This window comes from Hipposideros armiger, unplaced genomic scaffold (assembly GCF_001890085.2).
Source record: "Hipposideros armiger isolate ML-2016 unplaced genomic scaffold, ASM189008v1 scaffold_169, whole genome shotgun sequence".
NCBI classification, from domain to species: Eukaryota; Metazoa; Chordata; class Mammalia; order Chiroptera; family Hipposideridae; genus Hipposideros; species Hipposideros armiger.
In genome coordinates this window covers 122,625-143,366 of record NW_017731519.1, presented here as the reverse complement: position 1 = coordinate 143,366, position 20,742 = coordinate 122,625, and the positions used below count along the sequence as shown (strand labels likewise).

The window sequence follows — 20,742 nt, the reverse complement described above, 5'->3', positions numbered from 1 at the left end:
GTAGGCTGCAGTGGGGCTGCTGTGAGCTACTGTGAGTCGCCGGCAACCTGCGTGAGCTGCCGTTAGTGGCTGTCCAATGGCCAGCGAGTGACTGCCACACTTGAGAAGAGCACAGTGATCACAATAGTAAGATGGGCCAGTGAAGTGACATCCTCCACAACTAGACTAAAGAACAAAAGGACAGCAACTTGTCTGTTCCCCTCCCCCAATTCCCCAATAAAATCTTGAAGTGTGTGTGTGTGTGTCTTAACCAGATTATAGCCAGGTTACATAGCTTATATTCTGGTTTTATTTCTTTACTTTGTGAAAGTTTGAGTTTGAAGTCACATTGCACTATTGTGAATAAGAGAGAAATGAAGGTAATTGGTGTTTTAATGCCTGGTGTATTTCTTAAAATGAATTGGTGGCATTTATATACCATTTGTTTCCTACTTAAATATTTTTGTGTGGAGGGCATGATTTTTGTTGTTTTGATCTCTCTTTCTACACACACACACACACACACACACACACACACACACACACACACATCCATAGTTTAATAACATTTTATGAGGAGGAAGAATTTTGTACACGTTTCTTTTATGAATCCTAGTTCAAAGAAAAAAATTACTTTGCAGATTTGTAGATTTTATGTCATCACCACTCCCTAATGATTTTCTTAAAGATTCAGTTAGAGATTCTGTTAAAGATTGTCAAGCATACAGAAAGTATACCTTCACTTAAGAGCAACAAGCATAAGAATTATCTGTCAGTATTCGTAATTCTCTTTGTTCCTATATTAAAAAAAAATTAAGGCTTTGATTGAAGTATTCCTAAAAATACCACTTTAGTTTAGTTTTACCCTGTATATGTTTTGTCAGGGTAAATATAGAGATTATATTATGAAATTATTTAGAAAACTTTTAAATTTGCATCATTTTATGGAAATATTTTCTACTTCACCTATAAATGATAATAAAACAAGTTGTGGGGTATGAATTTGGAGACATAATTATATGCTTATCTAGAGATTTGTAAAAGTTTTAAAACAATTTAAATTTTATTGACCCTTGAGACATAGTTTTCTTTAATGAAAATAAAGAGCATACGTAGCAAATCTTTACAAAGTTATACTCTAAGTTTTATGACTGTCAACAATACTTTATAAAGATACCCTATTTATTGGGAAATTACCACATATTTTCAGTAAATCTGCATTTCTTTCTGTGTATTTCAGCTGTGTTTCCTGAAGAACTAGGTACCAGTGTTCCTTTAACTGATGTTGAAAGCAGATCATTGATCTATAAGCCTCTTGATGGAGAATGGGGTTCCAATCCCAGGGATGAAGAATGTGAAAGAATTGTTGCAGGAATAAACCAGTTGATGACACTAGGTAAATAATAATAGTAACATCAATATAGACAAAGTTGGCAGAAAACAAAGGAAAGGAAAAATACTATAATTCAAACAAAATATTTTTTCGTAATATCATTAAGTCAGTGGTTTTCAAGTATTTTTAAATGGAATTTTTTAAAATGAGATCTTATACAGGCTCATATATCTAAAACAGTTATAAAAGATTAATTTAGTTGAATTTTATTATTTACTTATATCAGATAATGTACCAGTATTGTAACAAGGTTTGAGGGAGGCACATCTCACAAAAGAGCGTGAACACCCATTCATCATCACACTTACGAACTACAAAAGGATCACTCCCTAGCTGAATTTTAGAGTAAGGGCCCCAGAAATGCCAGGGGTGCTTCTAAACAATCTGGATCCTCCAAAACCCAATTTGAAAACCCTTAACCTAGTCAAGTTGACATGGCGTGAATTGGGAGAAAAGAGCTGAAAGCTGAATTATAATTATATGGATAGTTGTACTAGTTTTCCCCTTAACATGTACATATACACAAGAGTATTCATAAGGAGAGGGAAGAAGGGTATATGAATTTCTTTGCTTCATTAAAAGAAAAAAGATGACCAGAAATTATCCCAAGTAACTCTAAACTAGTATGGTGCTTTGTAGCAACCTACTCTGTCAGTAATGAATCAGTGAGAAGTTAACATGAAGAAGAGCTAAGGACACTGGAGAAACACATTAGTGATATTTTCATCTGAAGTCTTTTATAAAATGGCAGCACTTCATGAAAATTGCCTCATAAATACTATCTTAAATAATTTTAGTAATATTTTAGAATATGAAGTCATACTGTGAATTAGTAAAAAAAAAAAAAAATGGGGAGTGATCTTAACTAGGTTCTACATTTTACCAGTTTTCTGTGTGCCATTGGGTTAGTGACATTGAATCAAAGACTCTGGATCTGTTTCCTCATCTCTGCTTGCCTGATATTTCACAGAATTATATTGTAAAGATGAGATAAGGTGACAAGTTTTGAGAAAGTCAAAGATTACAACATTTGAATGCAGTGCATTATAGTGTTACTATAGGATGAATATCAAAAACATAGACTCAGGAATGGCCAGGTTTTGATTATAGAAACGTATGTGTATGCTCTTAATAGGTCAGATTTATACACTATCTGTCATCTCTTCTAAGGAATAACAAATATCCTTAGAATTTTGCAGTGTAAATGTATACATAATAAAAAATGGGGCTGTTTATTAGGTTAGCTAAACTGTGTTTTCTACGAAAAGACATTGGCAGGCAGACTAATGGTTATGTGCATCAGAACTTAAGTCTTAATTCAAGCAGAATTCTCTATTAAGTATTTTAAGCAATATAAAACAATTTGTAACCTTTGTTTTATTTATTTTAGATATTGCTTCAGCATTTGTGGCCCCTGTGGATCTGCAAGCCTATCCCATGTATTGCACTGTAGTGGCATATCCAACAGATTTAAGTACAATTAAACAAAGACTGGAAAACAGGTTTTACAGGTTAGAACCATTTGCTGTAGCTACTATGAAATGAAAACAAAATGATCTGTTCACTGGCTTACTGATTTTTCGATAGCATGTTTCTCAAACTTGAGATTACATAAAAATCACCTAGGAATTTTGTTAAAATGCAGAATCTCGTTCCCTAGGTTTAGAGTAGGACCTGAGAGTCTGCATTTCTAAGAAGTTCCAAGGATGCTAATACTGCTAGTCTGTAGACCACACTTGGAATATGATTCCTAGATACAGTTTTTCCTCACTGCTAATATGAGTTGATGTTCACAGTGTTCATATTGTATTTTATAAAGCAAGCCAAAATATTTAATTTTCTCTGATATCACATTGAAATATTTAATGGATTTTTCATTGAACAATATAAAATATGTTTGTGTTTTTTCTTATTTTGCTTCTGTTCAGCTTATGAATACAAAAAATGAAGTTAAGAAAATTCAGGATATTTTTCATAGTTATAGGTTAACTTGAAATACAGCTAGAGTTTTTTTGGGTTTTTTTAAGACAATTTCAATTAATTTGCATCTTCTAGTTAACAATTTGAATAAATATTGAGTTCTAATCTTGGGCAGGCTTTGTTTGTTTATTACCTAAAATATCTTGTCAAAAAGTGAGTTTAAGTCTATAGTTTTCATATAATTAAATTATACTTGTAGTTTTCATTTTTCTTGTGACTTTTGCTTAACAGGCCAACAAAATTTTAATTCAAATAATATTGCATTGCAATTTTGTTTTTGTGACCAGTTTTATATTACTGCAGTTTTTTACATTTTTATTTATTTAACTTAGGGACGTTTCTATTCCTGTTTTGTATTCGTATTTTTCTACATAAAATCAGTGCCTTTGGTTCCTTTTATTACTTAAAATATAATTCTGATTTGGTACTTCATGTACCTGGCACTGAAAACACCATTTGTTATTCCTTACTGACTAAAGCAGGGTTTCTCTATGAAAGTATTATTGACATTTGGGGCTGCCCTCTGTCCTTTAGGTGCCAGTACCAGCCCCTTGATTTAAAATCCAAATGTCTCCTGTGGGGCAGAATGACTCCTGATTGAGAAACTCTGGAATAAAGAAAACTAAGATATTAGACTGAAGGTTCTGAAGATTTTTTTGATCTTGTTAAGTGTTTCTGCTTTTGCATCATTGATATTTGTCAAAAGCATAGAGGAAAAATCCCCTATGATAATGTGCCTCCCAGCCATCTTACCCTTAAAGCACACTGCTTCAAATCTTTTTCAGCACTACATTCCAGAAGAGAGAAAATGGAGAAGAAATTCTTAGCTGTAACCTTCTTTCTCCCTAGAACCCTAAATTGCTAAACCTTAGGAGTTACACCTAGTGCTTCAGAGATGTAACAAGACATGGGAGGATAACAGGGAGAGAAAGAATGTTCTTACGCACTGGTTTTTGGACTTCAACTAGAAACATAAACTTATGGCGACTCCCACTATTGTAAATTACTTTCTCATAGAAATACTGCTCAATATGATAATTGCTAAGGTGTACATTTCAAGTACATTACAGCTTAAATAGGATTTTTGGCATTAGCCTAGCTTAGTAACCAATTTAGGAAAAAAATATTTTGGAACACAATCTTTACATGAATTAGAAACAGCCTGTTTTTCAACCTGATATTATAGTTACAGACCTGAGTTTTCTTATTTAATACAATGATGCCTTCAAGTGCAATTTCACTGTTTCAAGCTTTTTGCTCCTCCTTTACTCATTGGCTTCAGACTTACTGCAGTCTGTGGTTTTTCTCTTTTCAATACTCCTAGTTCAGTCTTTGTTAAACCTACCTACTATTATCAGTTTGCCCTGCTGGTATTAATCTAATGCTTATTTCACACAGTTTTCTATAGGGTATCCTGAAGATGCCCGTGATTCAATTATTAGAATGAGCCTTGTGAATGTTATTTGAAATGCACTGAAGCATTTCTGTATTCACAATTATATATTTTTTAAATTGCATGTAATTGTATTTTTGTTCACATCAGTATGATTTTTCTGAGTGTTTTCTTCTTTAAGTAGGATCACATGTTAATCAGTGATATTCTAGAAATCATCTGGATTTTTCTTTACTTTCAGAAATAAAGTAATAAAATGCCAAAATTTATTTTAGTATTGTCAATTCAGTGTTTAAAAAAATAACTTTTGTTTACTTAGGTTTCTTGATAAACTAACATGATTACCATGTTTTTTATATTTTTGTATTTCATAAGAGGCCATCAGTTAGCTTTTCATTTGTATAAGTTATTAGCTTACCAGTGATATAATTAGATGAAAATTATTGCCTTTTTATATAAAAGTCAGATATACTTAACAAAAAAATGACACTATACATGACAGGAATATGTAAATCAAAAACTTAAAAAATCCTTTATTTTTTTTCTGCTACTGTTATACATAGTCTCTCTCCCTAAAAGAAGCAACTGTTAATGGTCTAGTGTGTCTAATCCAGACATTTTCTATGCAAGAACATAGTTAATGTTATTACCCTTTTATTCCCTAACAAAAAAATTATAATTTTTAAAAAATAACTTTTTAAGGTGTGAGTTTTCTATTTGATTTAAGGCTGCAATTTGAAAAGTCACAATTTATTGCTTTTAAATTGTGTGCATATGTTTCTAAATATAATGAGGTTAAGACTTCTGTATTTTGTTTGTTTAAAGGCGGGTTTCTTCCCTAATGTGGGAAGTTCGATATATAGAACATAACACACGAACATTTAATGAGCCTGGAAGCCCTATTGTGAAATCTGCTAAATTTGTGACTGATCTTCTTCTACATTTTATAAAGTGAGTTATTTTTCCATACTTAATTATAAAGTGTCAAAATGTAAAATATAGCAGTTTTTATACACATAATATACGCATACTATGTTTGTATGCATAGCTCTACTCAAAATAGGAAACATAATGTCTGTATCTAAAGAAATAACATTTAGTCTGTTGGCTAATATTAATTATGAAATCATAAAAGTTGTATGCTACAGGTAACAAAAAACGTGGATCCTTTTCTAAATCCAACTGTTGGATAATATAATGATAATATAATAATAATTAAACATTTATTGAACATGTAATGTTTTACCTAAAATAGTTCTTCTTCTAAGCCAAATAATAATCTTACATGTGGGAGAGATCATTATCTGGAATTTACGTTTAAGGAAACTGAGTCTTTTAAAGGATAACTTGTTTCATTTTCACAGTAAATGAGTTTCTGCCATCTGATTTGAGAACCTTTCATCTTAACATTATATTACCCCTGTTAAGTTAATAAGCATTTAAGTAATCCAGTAGAAAACTAAATTTAACTTTCAAGATGATTTCTTCTTCAAAGTCAAGTTTACATCCTCATTCATTGATCCCCTACCAAGATTGATAACTACAGTTTTTTTAAGGCAACCACACTTTTATTTCCTTGTCTCATGGATTTTATGTAACTGTAGAATTAATTGAGTCTTTTAAATTGAAGCCAGAGGAATGAATCATTGGTTTTGTATAAGATACTGCTGTGAATTTATAGTAACATTATTTATATTGGATAATTATTTTTGGTTAGGAGGAGACAATGTATTTTATAATTTAAATATTTAGCTGTTATCAGTTTTTATTTTTATATGAAGGGATCATTGAGACATCTCCAGCTTTATCCTCTTTACTCAGCATTATGATAAGGGTCCCTTTTCCTAGTATTAGTTGTTGGGTGTTGTTTGTTTTTTTGCTAAGGAATGTAGGTAATTTCAATATAAGAAAACACTAAAGAAAATTAGTAAAATAAACTTGATGCCCTTCTTCTGTCTTATTCTCTAAAGAAATCTGTTACCTTCCAAGTCGTTTAGGGGCTATGATTGCAGTGCTCTTGCTTCTTTTCAGTAAAATTGATAATCAAGAATTAGCTATCCTTGGAGGAATATATAACTCGTTACAATAACATATAACATTTTAACTATCAAGTTTTTAATCTGTAATTTTATAAGTGTTATGTGAATATGTATGTACATTTATTTTCCCAAAGAGATAGGAATCAATAGAATCAAATGATATTATTTTAGTGAAATAATTTAGATAAAATAATTTTTATATTTGGAATAGTCTGTGAAATTGTATTTCTTTCAAATAGTTACTGTGAAATGCCTTATAAGAGTAGATTAATACAGCATTTAAAGTATTTATATTGTATTTATCTAAAAATAAATCCCTGGCATTTTTAATATGTATGTAATTTATTAAAACCATGTTTAGCTCAAAGTAATTTTCAAAATGTTGGTTATGCCTTGAAATTTTGAATATTGTACTTTTAAATTTCAAGCAATAGATACATACAAAGTGATGTAATAGATATTTGGAGTTAGAAAGAAATGTATTGGGTTGTCGGAAAAGTCATGACGTATTTTTTCTATGTTTTTCGTTGCGAAAATGTGTCATGACTTTTCTGACAACCCAATATATTTGCCCTCTTAATACAATTTCGTAGATAAATAAATCTGTAAATAACTATAATGTAAGAAAAAAGTAACAGGAGACTGTATGAAAGTTTAGAGGAGCGATAGGATCACTTCTAGCTATGAAGGAGGGGTTTCAGGTACAGGGGGAAAGTATGTTCGGATATTATGGTAAAGGTAGATATTGATAGAGTCAGGAAAAATTAGATGAAAAGAAAAGCTGTTCGAGGGATCAGAGTGGCATGAGGTAGGAAATTAAAGAGTTGTTAAGGAAATTTAGTAATTTAAATTGGGGTAAGTAGAGAGTACATTTGCAGAAATAATGGGGATACAATGCTGTAAACCCAAGTTTAGGCCAGATCATGGAGGGCCTTGAATACCAATCTGAGGAACTAGACTTAAAATATGAGCCCTGGAAGCAAGGGGCTATTGAAAATATTTTAATATGAAAATGATGCATAGTCTGCCTTAAAATATTAATTTGACTGTTGTGTCTAATATTGATTGATAGAGAAGAGACATAAAGCATAAACAGCAGGTTGAATGCTACAGCTGAGCAAGTAAGAGGTGATGAGGGATTAGTTATGGAAGTAAGAAAGTCAGATGTTAAGAGATTTTGAAGGTATACTCATAGAGCTTGGTCCATGATTGGGTTTATAAGGAGACAAGAGAAAGAATAATGAAAGACCATGGATTAATGTAAGAATGGTAACACTATTAAAAAAATAATAGAAAAAGGAGGAAGTGTGTCTGGGGAGTGAAAATTAGGTTTAGACATGGGGAATTTTAAATTGTAGGAATCTCAAAAGAGACCATATTATAGGAATTTAGAATTTATTTACACAGATAAACTGCAAATATAGTATAAGGTTATTAGGGCAAAAGGTATAGTGTCAAGAGAAGATGACTAAAGACTAAACTTTAGGGAATGACTGTTTTAAGAATGAAAGGAAGAAGGAATTAGAAGACAAGGAGGTACATTAGCTATCCCTTGTAAACCTGAGGAATGAAAGGAGGCATCCCAGGTACAGCAGTGACCTGAGCAAAACTTAGAGGTAAGAATTGGGTTTAAGTTTTATCTTAAAATCTCATTTTAGTAACAGATTTAAAGGAAAAAAAAAAATCTCTTGACTCTAATCTTGTATATTAACATTTCCTTGTTATTTAGGGATCAGACGTGCTATAACATAATTCCACTCTACAATTCAATGAAGAAGAAAGTTTTGTCTGACTCCGAGGTATTTTTCATGATGATTGTTACATTGGTCTTATTCTGTATATAAAAGGAAATATACACACACACACACACACACACGTGTATATGTGTGTATGTGTGTATATAGCAGTTTTCGGATAAATGCTATTATGACAATTTTGTCTAATGCTGTGGTTAACATAAAAATAGTTCATAATTTTCTTGTTTTTGTTATAAAGAAATTTTTTTAAATGGTGGGAGGTGGGGAGACTTTTTAATGATTCATTATAGTGTTCCAGCATGTACATTATAGGTTTTCTAAAGTGTAAAGGAGATAATTGGTGTATAAGGAACTATAGAGTATAGTTGACACTTGAATAGCGTGGGGGTTAAGGGAGCTGACTCCCTGAGCAGTCAAAATCTCTGTATAACTTTTGACTCCCTCAAAACTTAACTATTAATACTAATAGCCTATTTGTTACCAGAAGCTTTACCAATAACATAAACAGTTTATTAATAGGTATTTTGTATATTGTATGTATTATATGTCTTATCCTTATAATGAAGGAAATTAGAGAAAAGAAAATGTTAAGAAAATCATAAGAGAAAATACATTTATAGTCCTGTATGAATTTATTGAAAAAATCTGTATATAGTGGACCCGCACAGTTTAAACCTGTATTGTTCAGGGGTCAGCTGTTAATAATGCAATCTAGAATGTTTAATGAATCTGATAAATTCTTGCTTCAAAGGAAGAAGAGAAAGATGCTGATGTGCCAGGAACTTCTACCCGAAAAAGGAAGGTAATATGTTTTTTGTTTTAGCAAAAGTACATTATATGAATTAAAATGTGAGCGGTTTTTTACTGTTAGTATTTTAAAGACCTATTAAATATTATTTCCAAATCAGTTTCCATCACAAAATGCATGTTTTTCAGAACTAGGGGGATATTTTCTATTATTTGAATTATATATATTACTTAATTAAGGATGCATTAAAATTTATGTGTATAAGTGTTATTTTATTAATATATTTGAACATTTTTATTTTAGGACCATCAGCCTAGAAGAAGATTACGTAACAGAGCTCAGTCTTATGATATTCAGGCATGGAAGAAACAATGTCAAGAATTGTTAAATCTCATATTTCAGTGTGAAGATTCTGAGCCTTTCCGCCAGCCGGTAGATCTCCTTGAATATCCTGTAAGTATTTTTGAAAATATTTTCTCTACCTGTCAGTTTGCTATATATCTTATTCATGACAGTTTGCTTTTTAAATTTTATATTTTATGGTTACAGTATTTTTCCATTATTTTATATATGTTCTCATCATCCATTTGGGTATATGGAGCATCTAAGTTGAATACTGTGGTAAAATAGAAATAACCCTGAACTAAGAGCCCAAAGAATTGGGTTATGATCCCAGCTCTGCCTTTTATAGTTATGTAGCTTTGAGCAAGTCATTTAGTTTTCTCATCTGAAAATTCTTTTTTTACTATTTTTTTCCCCACACTAATTCTATAAATTTATTATGGTAGTTATTTAAGAAACAATAATAATAATAATACCTACCTAACCTTCCTTATAGGGTTAAGAGCATACATATAAAGCATCATGGAATGAGCTTACATTGAAACAGTTTTAAACTGAAGCACTATATACAGATGTAAAGTGGCATTATTTTATACACACACGTATTTAGATTATGTCAATTTATGATCTTTATGGAATTCATGGTAAAAAGGTTGAGTAAACATGATCCAAGTATTTATTTTTGCATGTAGTCTTAGCAATTTAAATTTAGCTTAAAGTGGTTGTTTGATTTCTTTATTCAGTTATTAAAGGTTGTACAGTTCAGATAACATTCATAGTTTCAAATGAAAATAGAAAGGAAATATTTTATGAGAGATCATGGCCCGATATGATGTCACTTGACTTCATTATCTGTTTTAAGTATGTGTTATAACTTGCGGTGGTAATAGAGAAATATCATCAATAGATAAATACCATACATGCCTTTTCTTGTCATTTAAAATCAAGAAACATGGAATCTTAAATATAGAAGATAAATCTTTAATTCCAGGAATATGAAAAACCTACCCTCCAAAATCTTTAGAAGAACTAGACTAATGCTTCAGTGTTCTGGTTTTCAGTTCTCTTTGTTTCTGGAAACTGTCCCTTTGTTTCTTAAAAGTCCAACTTTGTATTTTAGAAAATAAGTTATAATTTACCAAGCACTTGCAGGTGTTTGTATTCTGGACTTTTTCCCAGAGAAGAAGAGATATAGATAAGCTTCAATGTCTAGATTCTAGAGGCACAGGTTATTAACACTGTGCAGAGACAGGTGGAGCCATGTGAGCCATGGTGAAGAAGGAAATTGGAACTGAGATTCCACTGGGACTGTTGAAAGACTCCGTGAAAAGAATAGGATCATTACTTCCAAGAGGAAGAATGTCTCTCTCTGGTGTTCTGGTGTCAGAGAAATCTCCCTAAGCTTGCACTATGTGTCCAAATTTACACTCCCTTGTGGTGTAGAAATTCATCAGGCGTTGGGGGGGGGGGGGGGGGGCGGGACGACGACCAATCTTTACTAAAGATGAAAACTAAGGATAAAAAGAGTTGTAAGCTATACATACAACAGAAACAACAAATGGAAATATTATGGGGTTGTCGGAAAAGTCATGATGTATTTTTTTCTGGTTTTAGTTGCAAAAATGCGTCATGACTTTTCCGACAACCTCAATAGTACCCTCTCCCCCAAAACTTGAGATGATAGATTATTCTGAAATATTATACTTCCATCAAATCTAAAACTCGGTTATTGTACGATGATTTATTTTATGTACCACCAAACAAAAAATGCTGCCAATTAAACTTTGATTTGTCATTTTGGTTTAAGAGATAAATGGAGGGATAAGAAGTATAAGGAAAAAAGACTTAAAGACAAAAGAAAAATGTTAAAGCAAACCATACAGAAAATATGAAAGAGACTCAAAACTGTGATACAACCAACTCTATACTGTTGTTGAACTGAGGCTTAGATTAAGCAGCTCTCCAAAATATGTAACTTGACAAAATGAGAACAAGAGCCCATATCTCCTATACCTAGTGCACTAGAGTTACATGTAATATTCTTAGAGAATAGATAATATATAAGAATTCTGTCTCACTTAAGTATTCACAATAATGAGAACAATATTTAGAACCTCTCCTTCCACCAGCTAAAGGTTTTAGCAGACAAAAAGCTCTAGAAGCAAGAAAAAAATTTAATATCTACTCGCTCGTGGTACTCATTGATGGAGGTGTGAAGACTTATGGCTAGTTACTGTTTTTTATTGTCACAGAGGAGAAGAGGAAATTGTATAATTTGCTCTTTATGTTTCAGAATTAACTATAATTATCAGCCTTACTAGCAGAGTATTTAAGGCAGATCATGCTCTTCATACTTCAGCTTTTGTGTGAAAATGTTAGTTTACATTTTGAGTTTAATCAAATATTCAAAGCAAGATTTTAAAAAGTTAAACTTTTTGATGGAAATTAGTATGCTAAATATTCTCCATTTATTTATTCTACAGAGGTGTATTGAGTGTCTACCATATACTCTACTTAGTGGTAGAATCCTAAGATACAAACCAAGAAAAATGAAGTGCTCTATGTACATTTGACACTTATCCAAAATTTGGCACATTAAAAAATTTTTATGTCACTTTGTCAAAATTTATATTTTGTAAATCCAACATGTCATAATATTTAGTAGCCAGGTAATTATAGATTTTGTCAAAGTGGTTTTATACCCTTAAGAGAATAGAGCTTGGACACTGTTCAGATGCTGTTACCATTGCATAAAGCAATTTTGTAACTGCTCTCTTCAGTTGTCTTAAGAGCCAGAGAGGTTCAGTCTTCGGAATATCTTTTGGAATCACAATCTTCCACTAATGATGAATTTAATTTCTGTAAATGGCCAAGTTATTTTGACTAGGTTTGGTACATAAGGTATACTGTTATACACTGGTTTTGCCAAAATTAAGAAAATACAGTTAATATAATTGGCCCTGTGATGAATGGGTGCCAAGTACATAAATACATAATCTAAGAAAACAGACCATCATTAATGATTTAAAAAAAAAACAACCCACAAAACTAGTAATAAAGGGGAAGTTCCATTAACTTGATAAAGAAAATATTTATTAAATAACCTATAGCTAGCATCATGCTTCATTTTGAAAAACTGAATGCTTTCCCCCTAAGATTGGGAATGAGACACTGCTATTCAATATAGTATTGCAAATTCTAGCCAATGCAGCAAGGCAAGAAAGAAAATAAAAGGCATACAGATTAAGGAAGAAATAAAACTGTTTATAGAGGGCAATAATCCTGTTTGCTTTATGGTCAAACATATTTGATCATAATTTAAACTAGGTGCAAAGTCAAGTTATATTTCGAAAAATACAGTTATATACTCTGAGGCTATGGAAAAGGTGTAGTACTCATCCTTATTTAAAGATACTATATTCACATAACTTTATACTATTCTGTTGCCTTTTTTTTTTTTTTTTTTAGTTGTCTTATTGCTTCTAATCTATTGACTTATTTTATACAGTTGACTAGGTGGCGACATTGGGGAATTCCACTTCTCTGTGGAATGAAGTGCCATAGGCTTTGTGACAGCTAGTAAAAATTAGGTTATGTTTCAGTGAGTCAACAGCCTTTAGAGTTTATAGGTAGCATAAAGTTTTGGGTATTTTACATCAAACTTACATGTGCATTGTAGAGCTGGGTTTTTTCAATACTTTTTAATCCCCCTTTTCTAACACACTCCTCCACTTACCTCTTCCCCAAGGAAAAAAAGCGGAACTTAATAGATTTCTTGAATGAGGAAAATCCTGTGTTGAGTGCAGTAAAAGGGAGGGGGCATGCAAAAAAATCACTAGAAAAACGGGAGCGTTGATGAGGGAAACAAGAAATGATTATTAATCGTTCTAGGACTTAAACTCATCACAGAAATTGTAGGTGAATGAATCCCTGTGCTGAGAAGTAATGCTTTGTGTAGTAATGATAACAATAATAATGCCACCTGTTTTTTCTCTCTTAGGACTACAGGGACATCATTGACACTCCAATGGATTTTGCTACCGTTAGAGAAACTTTAGAGGCTGGGAATTATGAGTCACCAATGGAGTTATGTAAAGATGTCAGACTTATTTTTAGTAACTCTAAAGCATATACACCAAGCAAAAGATCAAGGGTATATGATTACATTTTCTTTTATGTTTAAATTAAATGAAATTAGTAGAAAAAAGTATGTTAAGTAACTTTTTATTTAAAATTGAGAGCACAATTGACTGTTATATTCTTAATGGTATCCTGGTGGAAAAAAAAGAATTGATTTCTTTCTACTTTTTCATTCTATGAAATAACACTGATGTTACTAATGTTTAGGGATGGTTACTTTTCTTGAAGTAGTATGGTTCAATAGATACATACATATCGCCCTCGTATGTATTAGGGCTATGTGGGCTTAACTTTTCAGGCTGTTTTCTATGTTAGTGGAAAGGAGCAGCTTTGTGAATGATTTATAAAAATGAGTAAACTTTAATTTACCTGCCTTTGGCCAAACAAGACAACACAAAAGGGTGATACATGCAAATAAAATGAGAAAGAATAGCTATCTCGTTCTAGGTAGCAGTGGAAAACAGCTTCAAACCCTCAGGAATAGTTTCAATATGACAGAGTTCACAGGAATTTTGTCTATTTGAGCCACCTGAATTCATTGTAGGGCTTTTCTCAAAGCATAGAAGGTGCCTAATCTACATACAAAAACAATTTAATTATAAAAATGCTTCAGTTTTACTCTTCATCAAAAGAGATTGGAAAAAGCAATGTTTAAATTCTAAAAACTTTTTGCTAGAAAAATATTTAAATTATATGTTAATATTTACTGAACAGTCATTTTCCTTTGAGGAATGTTTGAACAGTTTTTCTTTTTCTTACCATAGATTTACAGCATGAGTTTGCGCCTGTCTGCTTTCTTTGAAGAACACATCAGTTCGGTTTTATCAGATTATAAATCTGCTCTTCGTTTTCATAAAAGAAATACAATAACCAAAAGGAGGAAGAAAAGAAACAGAAGCAGCTCTGTTTCCAGTAGTGCTGCATCAAGGTATTTGATTTCTTTTAAATAGCATCAACTGATCTATAACTTTGTCATCTAAATGATAGAACTCGGTGTTTTTTAATACTTCCTTTACTATTCCCTATATTGCAGAATGATATATTTGACATGCAAGTTCCTATGATGTGGAGGATTTTTAATCTTTTAACTAAAGCTATACTAGTGTAAGTGCTTAAATTCAAACTGCTAAATCTATACAGTAAAACAGCATTTTTAGGGTAGTGATGGCATCATGCTTTCTGTCATATATAACTATAGCATTTACAGCGATCCTTCACTAAATATTCACTTTTCAAAGGCTCACAACCATATGAAATCCACTACAAATCTCATATTTTAACATATTTCATAATAGTACAAATATTGAATCCAATAGTATGTATAAAACTTGTGTTTTACTCATCCACATAGAACTATAAGAGTGACTAATAATATTATTTTATTTACAGCCCTGAAAGGAAAAAAAGGATCATAAAACCCCAGCTAAAGTCAGATATTTCTACCTCTCCATTCTCTATACCCACACGATCAATACCACCGAGGCACAATGCTGCTCAGATAAATGGTAAAACAGAATCTAGTTCTGTAGTTCGAACCAGAAGCAACCGAGTGGTTGTAGATCCAGTTACCTCTGAGCAACCATCTACTTCTTCAGCAGCAAAGACTTTTATTTCGAAAGCTAATACATCTACAGTGCCAGGGAAAACAAGTAAGAATCAGTTACAGTCTCTAAATTGAAGTATGCATAATGACTCTTTTTTTTTTTTTTTTTACTTATTTATTTATTTATTTTTATTGTTAGTTTCAGGTGTACAGAACAATGCAATAGTTATCCTTTTCACCCTTCACACAGAAACAACCCCCCTCCCATCTACTGCCCTCCCACCCCCGACCGATATCATGCTTATCTATTACAATTCCATTGACTCCATTCCCACACTCTACTCCACGTCCCGTGACTATATGTATATATAATTGTAGTTGACATAAATATTATTCAACATCAGCTTCAGAAATACAGTGTGGTGGTCAGGCCGCTACACCGACTATGAAGTGGTCTCCCTAATGACGTGAGTCCATCTGACCCCCTAAAAAATATTTACAACATTATGATTATATTCCCCAGACTGTCTTTTCTATCCCTGAGGCCATATTGTAGTTACCAGTTTGTATTGTCTCATCCCTTCCCCTTCTCCTTCATCCCCACCTCCTCCCAACTAGCAACCCTCAGTTTTTCCTCTGTCTCTGAGACTATTTCTATTTACATTTCTCATTTATTCAGTTTTCTAGAATCCATGTATAAGTGAGATCATATGGTTTTGTCTTTCTCTGACTGACTTATTTCACTTAGCATAATGTTCTCTAGGTCCATCTATATCGTTGCAAATTGTACTATTTCCTTCTTTATTGCTGAGTAATACTCCATTGTGTAAATGTACCATAGTTTTTAATACAGTTGTCTACTGATGAACATTTCAGTTGTTTCCAAATATAATGACTCTTTTAATTTAAGCTTTTACTTTGCCAAATGAAATACACTGGATTTTTGTAAATTCCAGCAGACACTTGATTTTTTTCTTTATTGTTTTTTCACCCCCCCCTTTTTTTAAATTGTTTTTAATAAGAGAAGAAACTTGAGGTTAAGAGGTGTCAGTATAGAGTAATGCTTAAAAATGGTAACTCTGACTCAGACTGCCTGAATTTAAATTCAAGTATCCAGACTTGCTAGCAGTTTGCCAGGACTTGCCTTCGTAATCTTGAAGTGATTGGATAGCTTCTGAAAGGTCTGAAATTATTAAGAGTTTATTGTTTATGCCTCTTTCCTAATTTGAAAGTAGGTTTTCTAAAGAAGCTTTAAGTATCCCCCAGGTTTTGTCCTCTTGGCTAATTCAAGCAATTCAAGTTAGAGGTAATCCCAACCTTCTTGCTTATTTTTAGGTTATATAACTCTTAGTAGCTTATAATGTTTTATATATGTGTTTTAGTTCTAGAGAATTCTGTGAAACATTCCAAAACCTTGAATACTCTTTCAAGTCCTGGTCAATCCAATTATAGTCATGGGACTAGGAATAATTCTGCAAAAGAAAACTTGGAAAAGGAAAAGCCGGTCAAACGTAAAATGAAATCATCTGTACTCTCAAAGACTCTTTCAAAGTCATCAGCTGTCATTGAGCAAGGTAAGGTGTTATTTGTATCTTCCAAGATAGAGTAGATCTTTCTTATAAATGATTTTGTTGGAGTTAGCACGTAAATTAACTTTTTTAAGTTGCTCATTAAAGGTCATATTCTATATTAGTTGATAAATTTCGTGAGACATCTTTGATTTGCAGTTTTGTGCCAAACTTAAACTATTTTATCATTAATTTTAAAAGCCAAGAAAAACTTGCTATATGAAAATGACAACAAATAGTAGAATCAAAGACTTTTAGGATGTAAATTAGTTTTTAACTTCATCATTACAAAACCTAAAAAAGTATATCCAAGATGTTTAAATTAAATTGGATTTAGTTAACCCATATAGCAGTCTTCACTTTTTTAGAAAAATTAAGTTGTTATTACATTACAAAATTCAACACAGCAACCTTTATTAATTCATCAGGGTTGTCTACAGCCAGACTCTCTATTATAATACACAACTTTGGGCTTTTTACAGTTATTCTTCCAAGTTCTTTCATCTGCAGACTTTCTTTGTTAAAGCTTTATGTTTGAAAGATGAAGAAGGTAAATAATATAATACCATATTTCCCCATGTATAAGACGCACCCTTTTTTGAAAAATTTGGGGTCTAAAAACTGGGTGTGTCTTATACAGTGGTTGTAGGTTTTTTTTACTTGCATTTCTGGCTTTTTTCGTGCTTGTTTTTTTTGCGTTCATACAACCACTGTATAAGACGCACCCAGTTTTTAGACCCCAAATTTTTCAGAAAAGGGTGCGTCTTATACATGGGAAAACACGGTATACCCTATGTGTGACATGTTACAATAATTATGGCTTTTTTAGGAACAGACACCTCAAGAATAAGCATTTTGTATCATGATTTCCAAAGTGTTTCTAAACCATTTCTTCTCCAATGTTCTTCCCAGAAACCTCTCACAATTTAATTGTTTTTCTAAACGTCTACATTTTGATTAGTGGCATTAAGATACATCCACTGACCTAGGCTTAAAATCAGGGAGTCATCCTAGCCTTCTCTTCAACATCTAAATCTACTTGATAACTATTAGTTTCTGTTGTTTTCTGCCTCCTTAACATCTCTCAAATCCATTCCATCCTCCATTCTTGCTTCCATGGCCTTAATTTAAGCCAACATAATTTCTCATCAGGACTGTAGTCCTAATTTCCTAACTGGTCTCTCTGCCTTAGTTCTTAACTCTTCTTTACCTAATCCATCCTCCACATTGCAGCCAAAGTGATCTTTCTGATCATTTCTCTCTAGTGCACGTGCGCGCGCACACATTTCTCCCCTGTCACCCCTCCCCTCATCATTATGGAAGACCACCAATCTAAAGAAAATCATTTGTACTGTGGGGGGTCAGGAAAATGAAGACTTTGCCTTCTCTCTCTGCTACTAGTCTCGCCTTTTGTGAGTCTCTTGATGGTTTTTTTCTTAATGTTTATTCAGTATAATTCCAACCCCTGACAAAAAATAACCATTATGAAGAAGCATTCTCTTTAAAATCAGTTTCCATCTCTTTATGGATTTCCTTTAAAATATTGTATTGCCAATCACATGCACCACAACCAAACAAAAAACTTTATAAAGTTTTTGGAAGAAAAATGTTAATGGTAGTGCATGTATGTCATTTTTTGTTTTCATCTGAAAGGGTAATAGAATTATTACTATTTTTTTACCACAGAAAGGCAGTTCATCATGATCTCTAGATTCTACATATTTGCAATTTTATCTCCCAATTTTTATTTTTTTATTAAAGCATAATGGCCTTGAGTTTGTTACAGTGGGATTTTTATCATGATAATGGTGGCACACATACAGGCATAACTTGGAGATATTCCAGGTTAAGTCTGATCCACCACAATAAAGCAAATATGGCAGTAAAGCAAGTCGCATGAATTTTTTGGTTTCCCAGTGCATATAAAAGTTATGTTTACACTATATGGTAGTCTATTAAGTGTACAGTAGCATTGTGTCCTTAAAAAACAATGTGCATACCTTAATTTAAAGATACTTTTCTTGCTAAAAAATTCTAACCATCATCAGAGCCTGTTGGGGAAATGGCTCCATAGACTTCCTTGATGTAGGGTTGCCAAAAACTTTGAATTTGTGTTTAAAAAAAAAAAAACCAATGTATCTGTGAAGTGCAATAAAGCAAAGTGCAATAAAATGAGGTGTTCTGTAAATAATATCATTAAACTATTAGGCTTTTGTTGGTTCTTTTTCTTATTTTAGTAAAAGAATAATTAGAATTATGTCATTACATATAAATAAGTATAGAATTGGTCTTATTGATTAGTTTGAGGGTCAAATAAAAAAGCAATTTCATGTATTCATTGTGCCATTGTTCCCTTTTAACAGATTGTAAGAACAATGCTCTTATACCAGGAAGCATTCAAGTGAATGGCCATGGAGGGCAGCCATCTAAACTTGTGAAGAGAGGACCTGGAAGGAAACCTAAGGTGGAAGTTAATACCAGTAGTGGTGAAGTTATTCACAAGAAGAGGGGTAGAAAGCCCAAAAAGCTTCAGTATGCAAAGCTAGAAAATGCAGAGCAAAATAATGTACATCCTATCAGAGATGAAGTAGTTCCTTCTTCAACATGCAATTTTCTTTCTGAAACTAATACTGTAAAGGAGGATTTGTTACAGAAAAAGAGTCGTGGAGGCAGAAAACCCAAAAGGAAGATGAAGACACAAAAATTAGACTCAGATCTCATAGTTCCTACGAGTGTTAAAATGCTAAGGAGAAGTAACCGAAAAAAGACAGATGATCCTATGGATGAGGAAGAAGAGTTTGAGGAACTGAAAGGCTCTGAACCCCACATGAGAACTAGAAACCAAGGTCGAAGGACAGCTTTCTATAACGAGGATGACTCCGAAGAGGAGCAAAGGCAGCTGCTGTTTGAAGACACCTCTTTGACTTTTGGAACTTCTAGCAGAGGACGAGTCCGAAAATTGACTGAAAAAGCAAAAGCTAATTTAATTGGTTGGTAACTTGTACCAAAATATTTTACTTCAAAATCATAAAGCAGGTACAGTTAAGGAATAAGCAGAACTAAGGCTTCTGCTTCCTTGCTGCTGTGGTGGATTAGGGAATGGTTATGATTTGATTTGCAAAAAAAAACAAAACAAAACAAAAACAAACTTACAAGACACTTCACTTCTTTAAATGAATATATATATAAATATATACATATATATTTTAAATGTTTGCTATTTATTCCCTTAGATAGGTTATGCATTTCAACATTCATTTCATTGACTGGTCGCAAAAAAAAAAAAAAAAGAAGGAAAAAAAAAAAGAAATTGAGGACCTATAATGAATTCCCAGTCTATTTCTGGAAAAGACAGTTCTGCTACATTTTTAAGGAGCATAGTATTCCTAGTGATAGAGCGTTTCATGTTAAAATGAATTATTTTTGACCAAGCCAGGTACATTTCTATTGATACAGAATCCATGCCCCCTAGGAAGAGAGATGTTACCAGAGTAGCAGTAAATTAAGAAATGTGTTTCCTCTAAAGATAAATATAAAATTCCCACAATTTGATACCCTAAAGAGTTTAATTTTACTTGTACAATGTTCATCTACAAAGAATCTAGAGAAGGCTTTTGCTGTATTCCATTTCTGCCAAACGTAAGAGAAAATGTACTGATGAAAAGGAAACATATCCACATTGGAAAACATTTGACTGTCTAATTTTTCAGACCTTGATTCTTATATCAATCACTCGATCTCTGTTTATTGTGCCAAAGACTGAGAATCAGTGCAGTGGAAAGCCTGTTTTTGACTGTCAGGACAGCATACACTTTTCAATATTGGAAAAGCTATATATTATGCTAAAGAGCAAGTTAGTA

General features: G+C 32.4%; 1 protein-coding gene across 3 annotated transcripts in view; it reads left to right on the top strand.

The window, feature by feature from the left end:
- The window catches only part of PHIP (PHIP subunit of CUL4-Ring ligase complex), a 116,625-nt gene extending 96,453 nt beyond the window's left edge, over positions 1–20,172 (top strand). For 2 of the 3 annotated variants that reach the window (XM_019651911.1, XM_019651909.1), the window contains 11 exons: positions 1,220–1,375; positions 2,763–2,883; positions 5,571–5,696; positions 8,514–8,583; positions 9,293–9,343; positions 9,593–9,742; positions 13,632–13,784; positions 14,536–14,699; positions 15,161–15,420; positions 16,697–16,888; positions 19,246–20,172. In XM_019651911.1, coding sequence (XP_019507456.1) covers positions 1,220–1,375; positions 2,763–2,883; positions 5,571–5,696; positions 8,514–8,583; positions 9,293–9,343; positions 9,593–9,742; positions 13,632–13,784; positions 14,536–14,699; positions 15,161–15,420; positions 16,697–16,888; positions 19,246–19,880 — 2,078 coding nt within the window. In that variant the 3' untranslated portion in view covers positions 19,881–20,172. Of the gene's footprint in view, positions 1–1,219; positions 1,376–2,762; positions 2,884–5,570; positions 5,697–8,513; positions 8,584–9,292; positions 9,344–9,592; positions 9,743–13,631; positions 13,785–14,535; positions 14,700–14,804; positions 15,050–15,160; positions 15,421–16,696; positions 16,889–19,245 lie in introns of those variants that run through there. The other variant, XM_019651910.1, reaches the window with a different exon arrangement.
- The last annotated feature ends 570 nt before the right edge of the window (positions 20,173–20,742 follow it).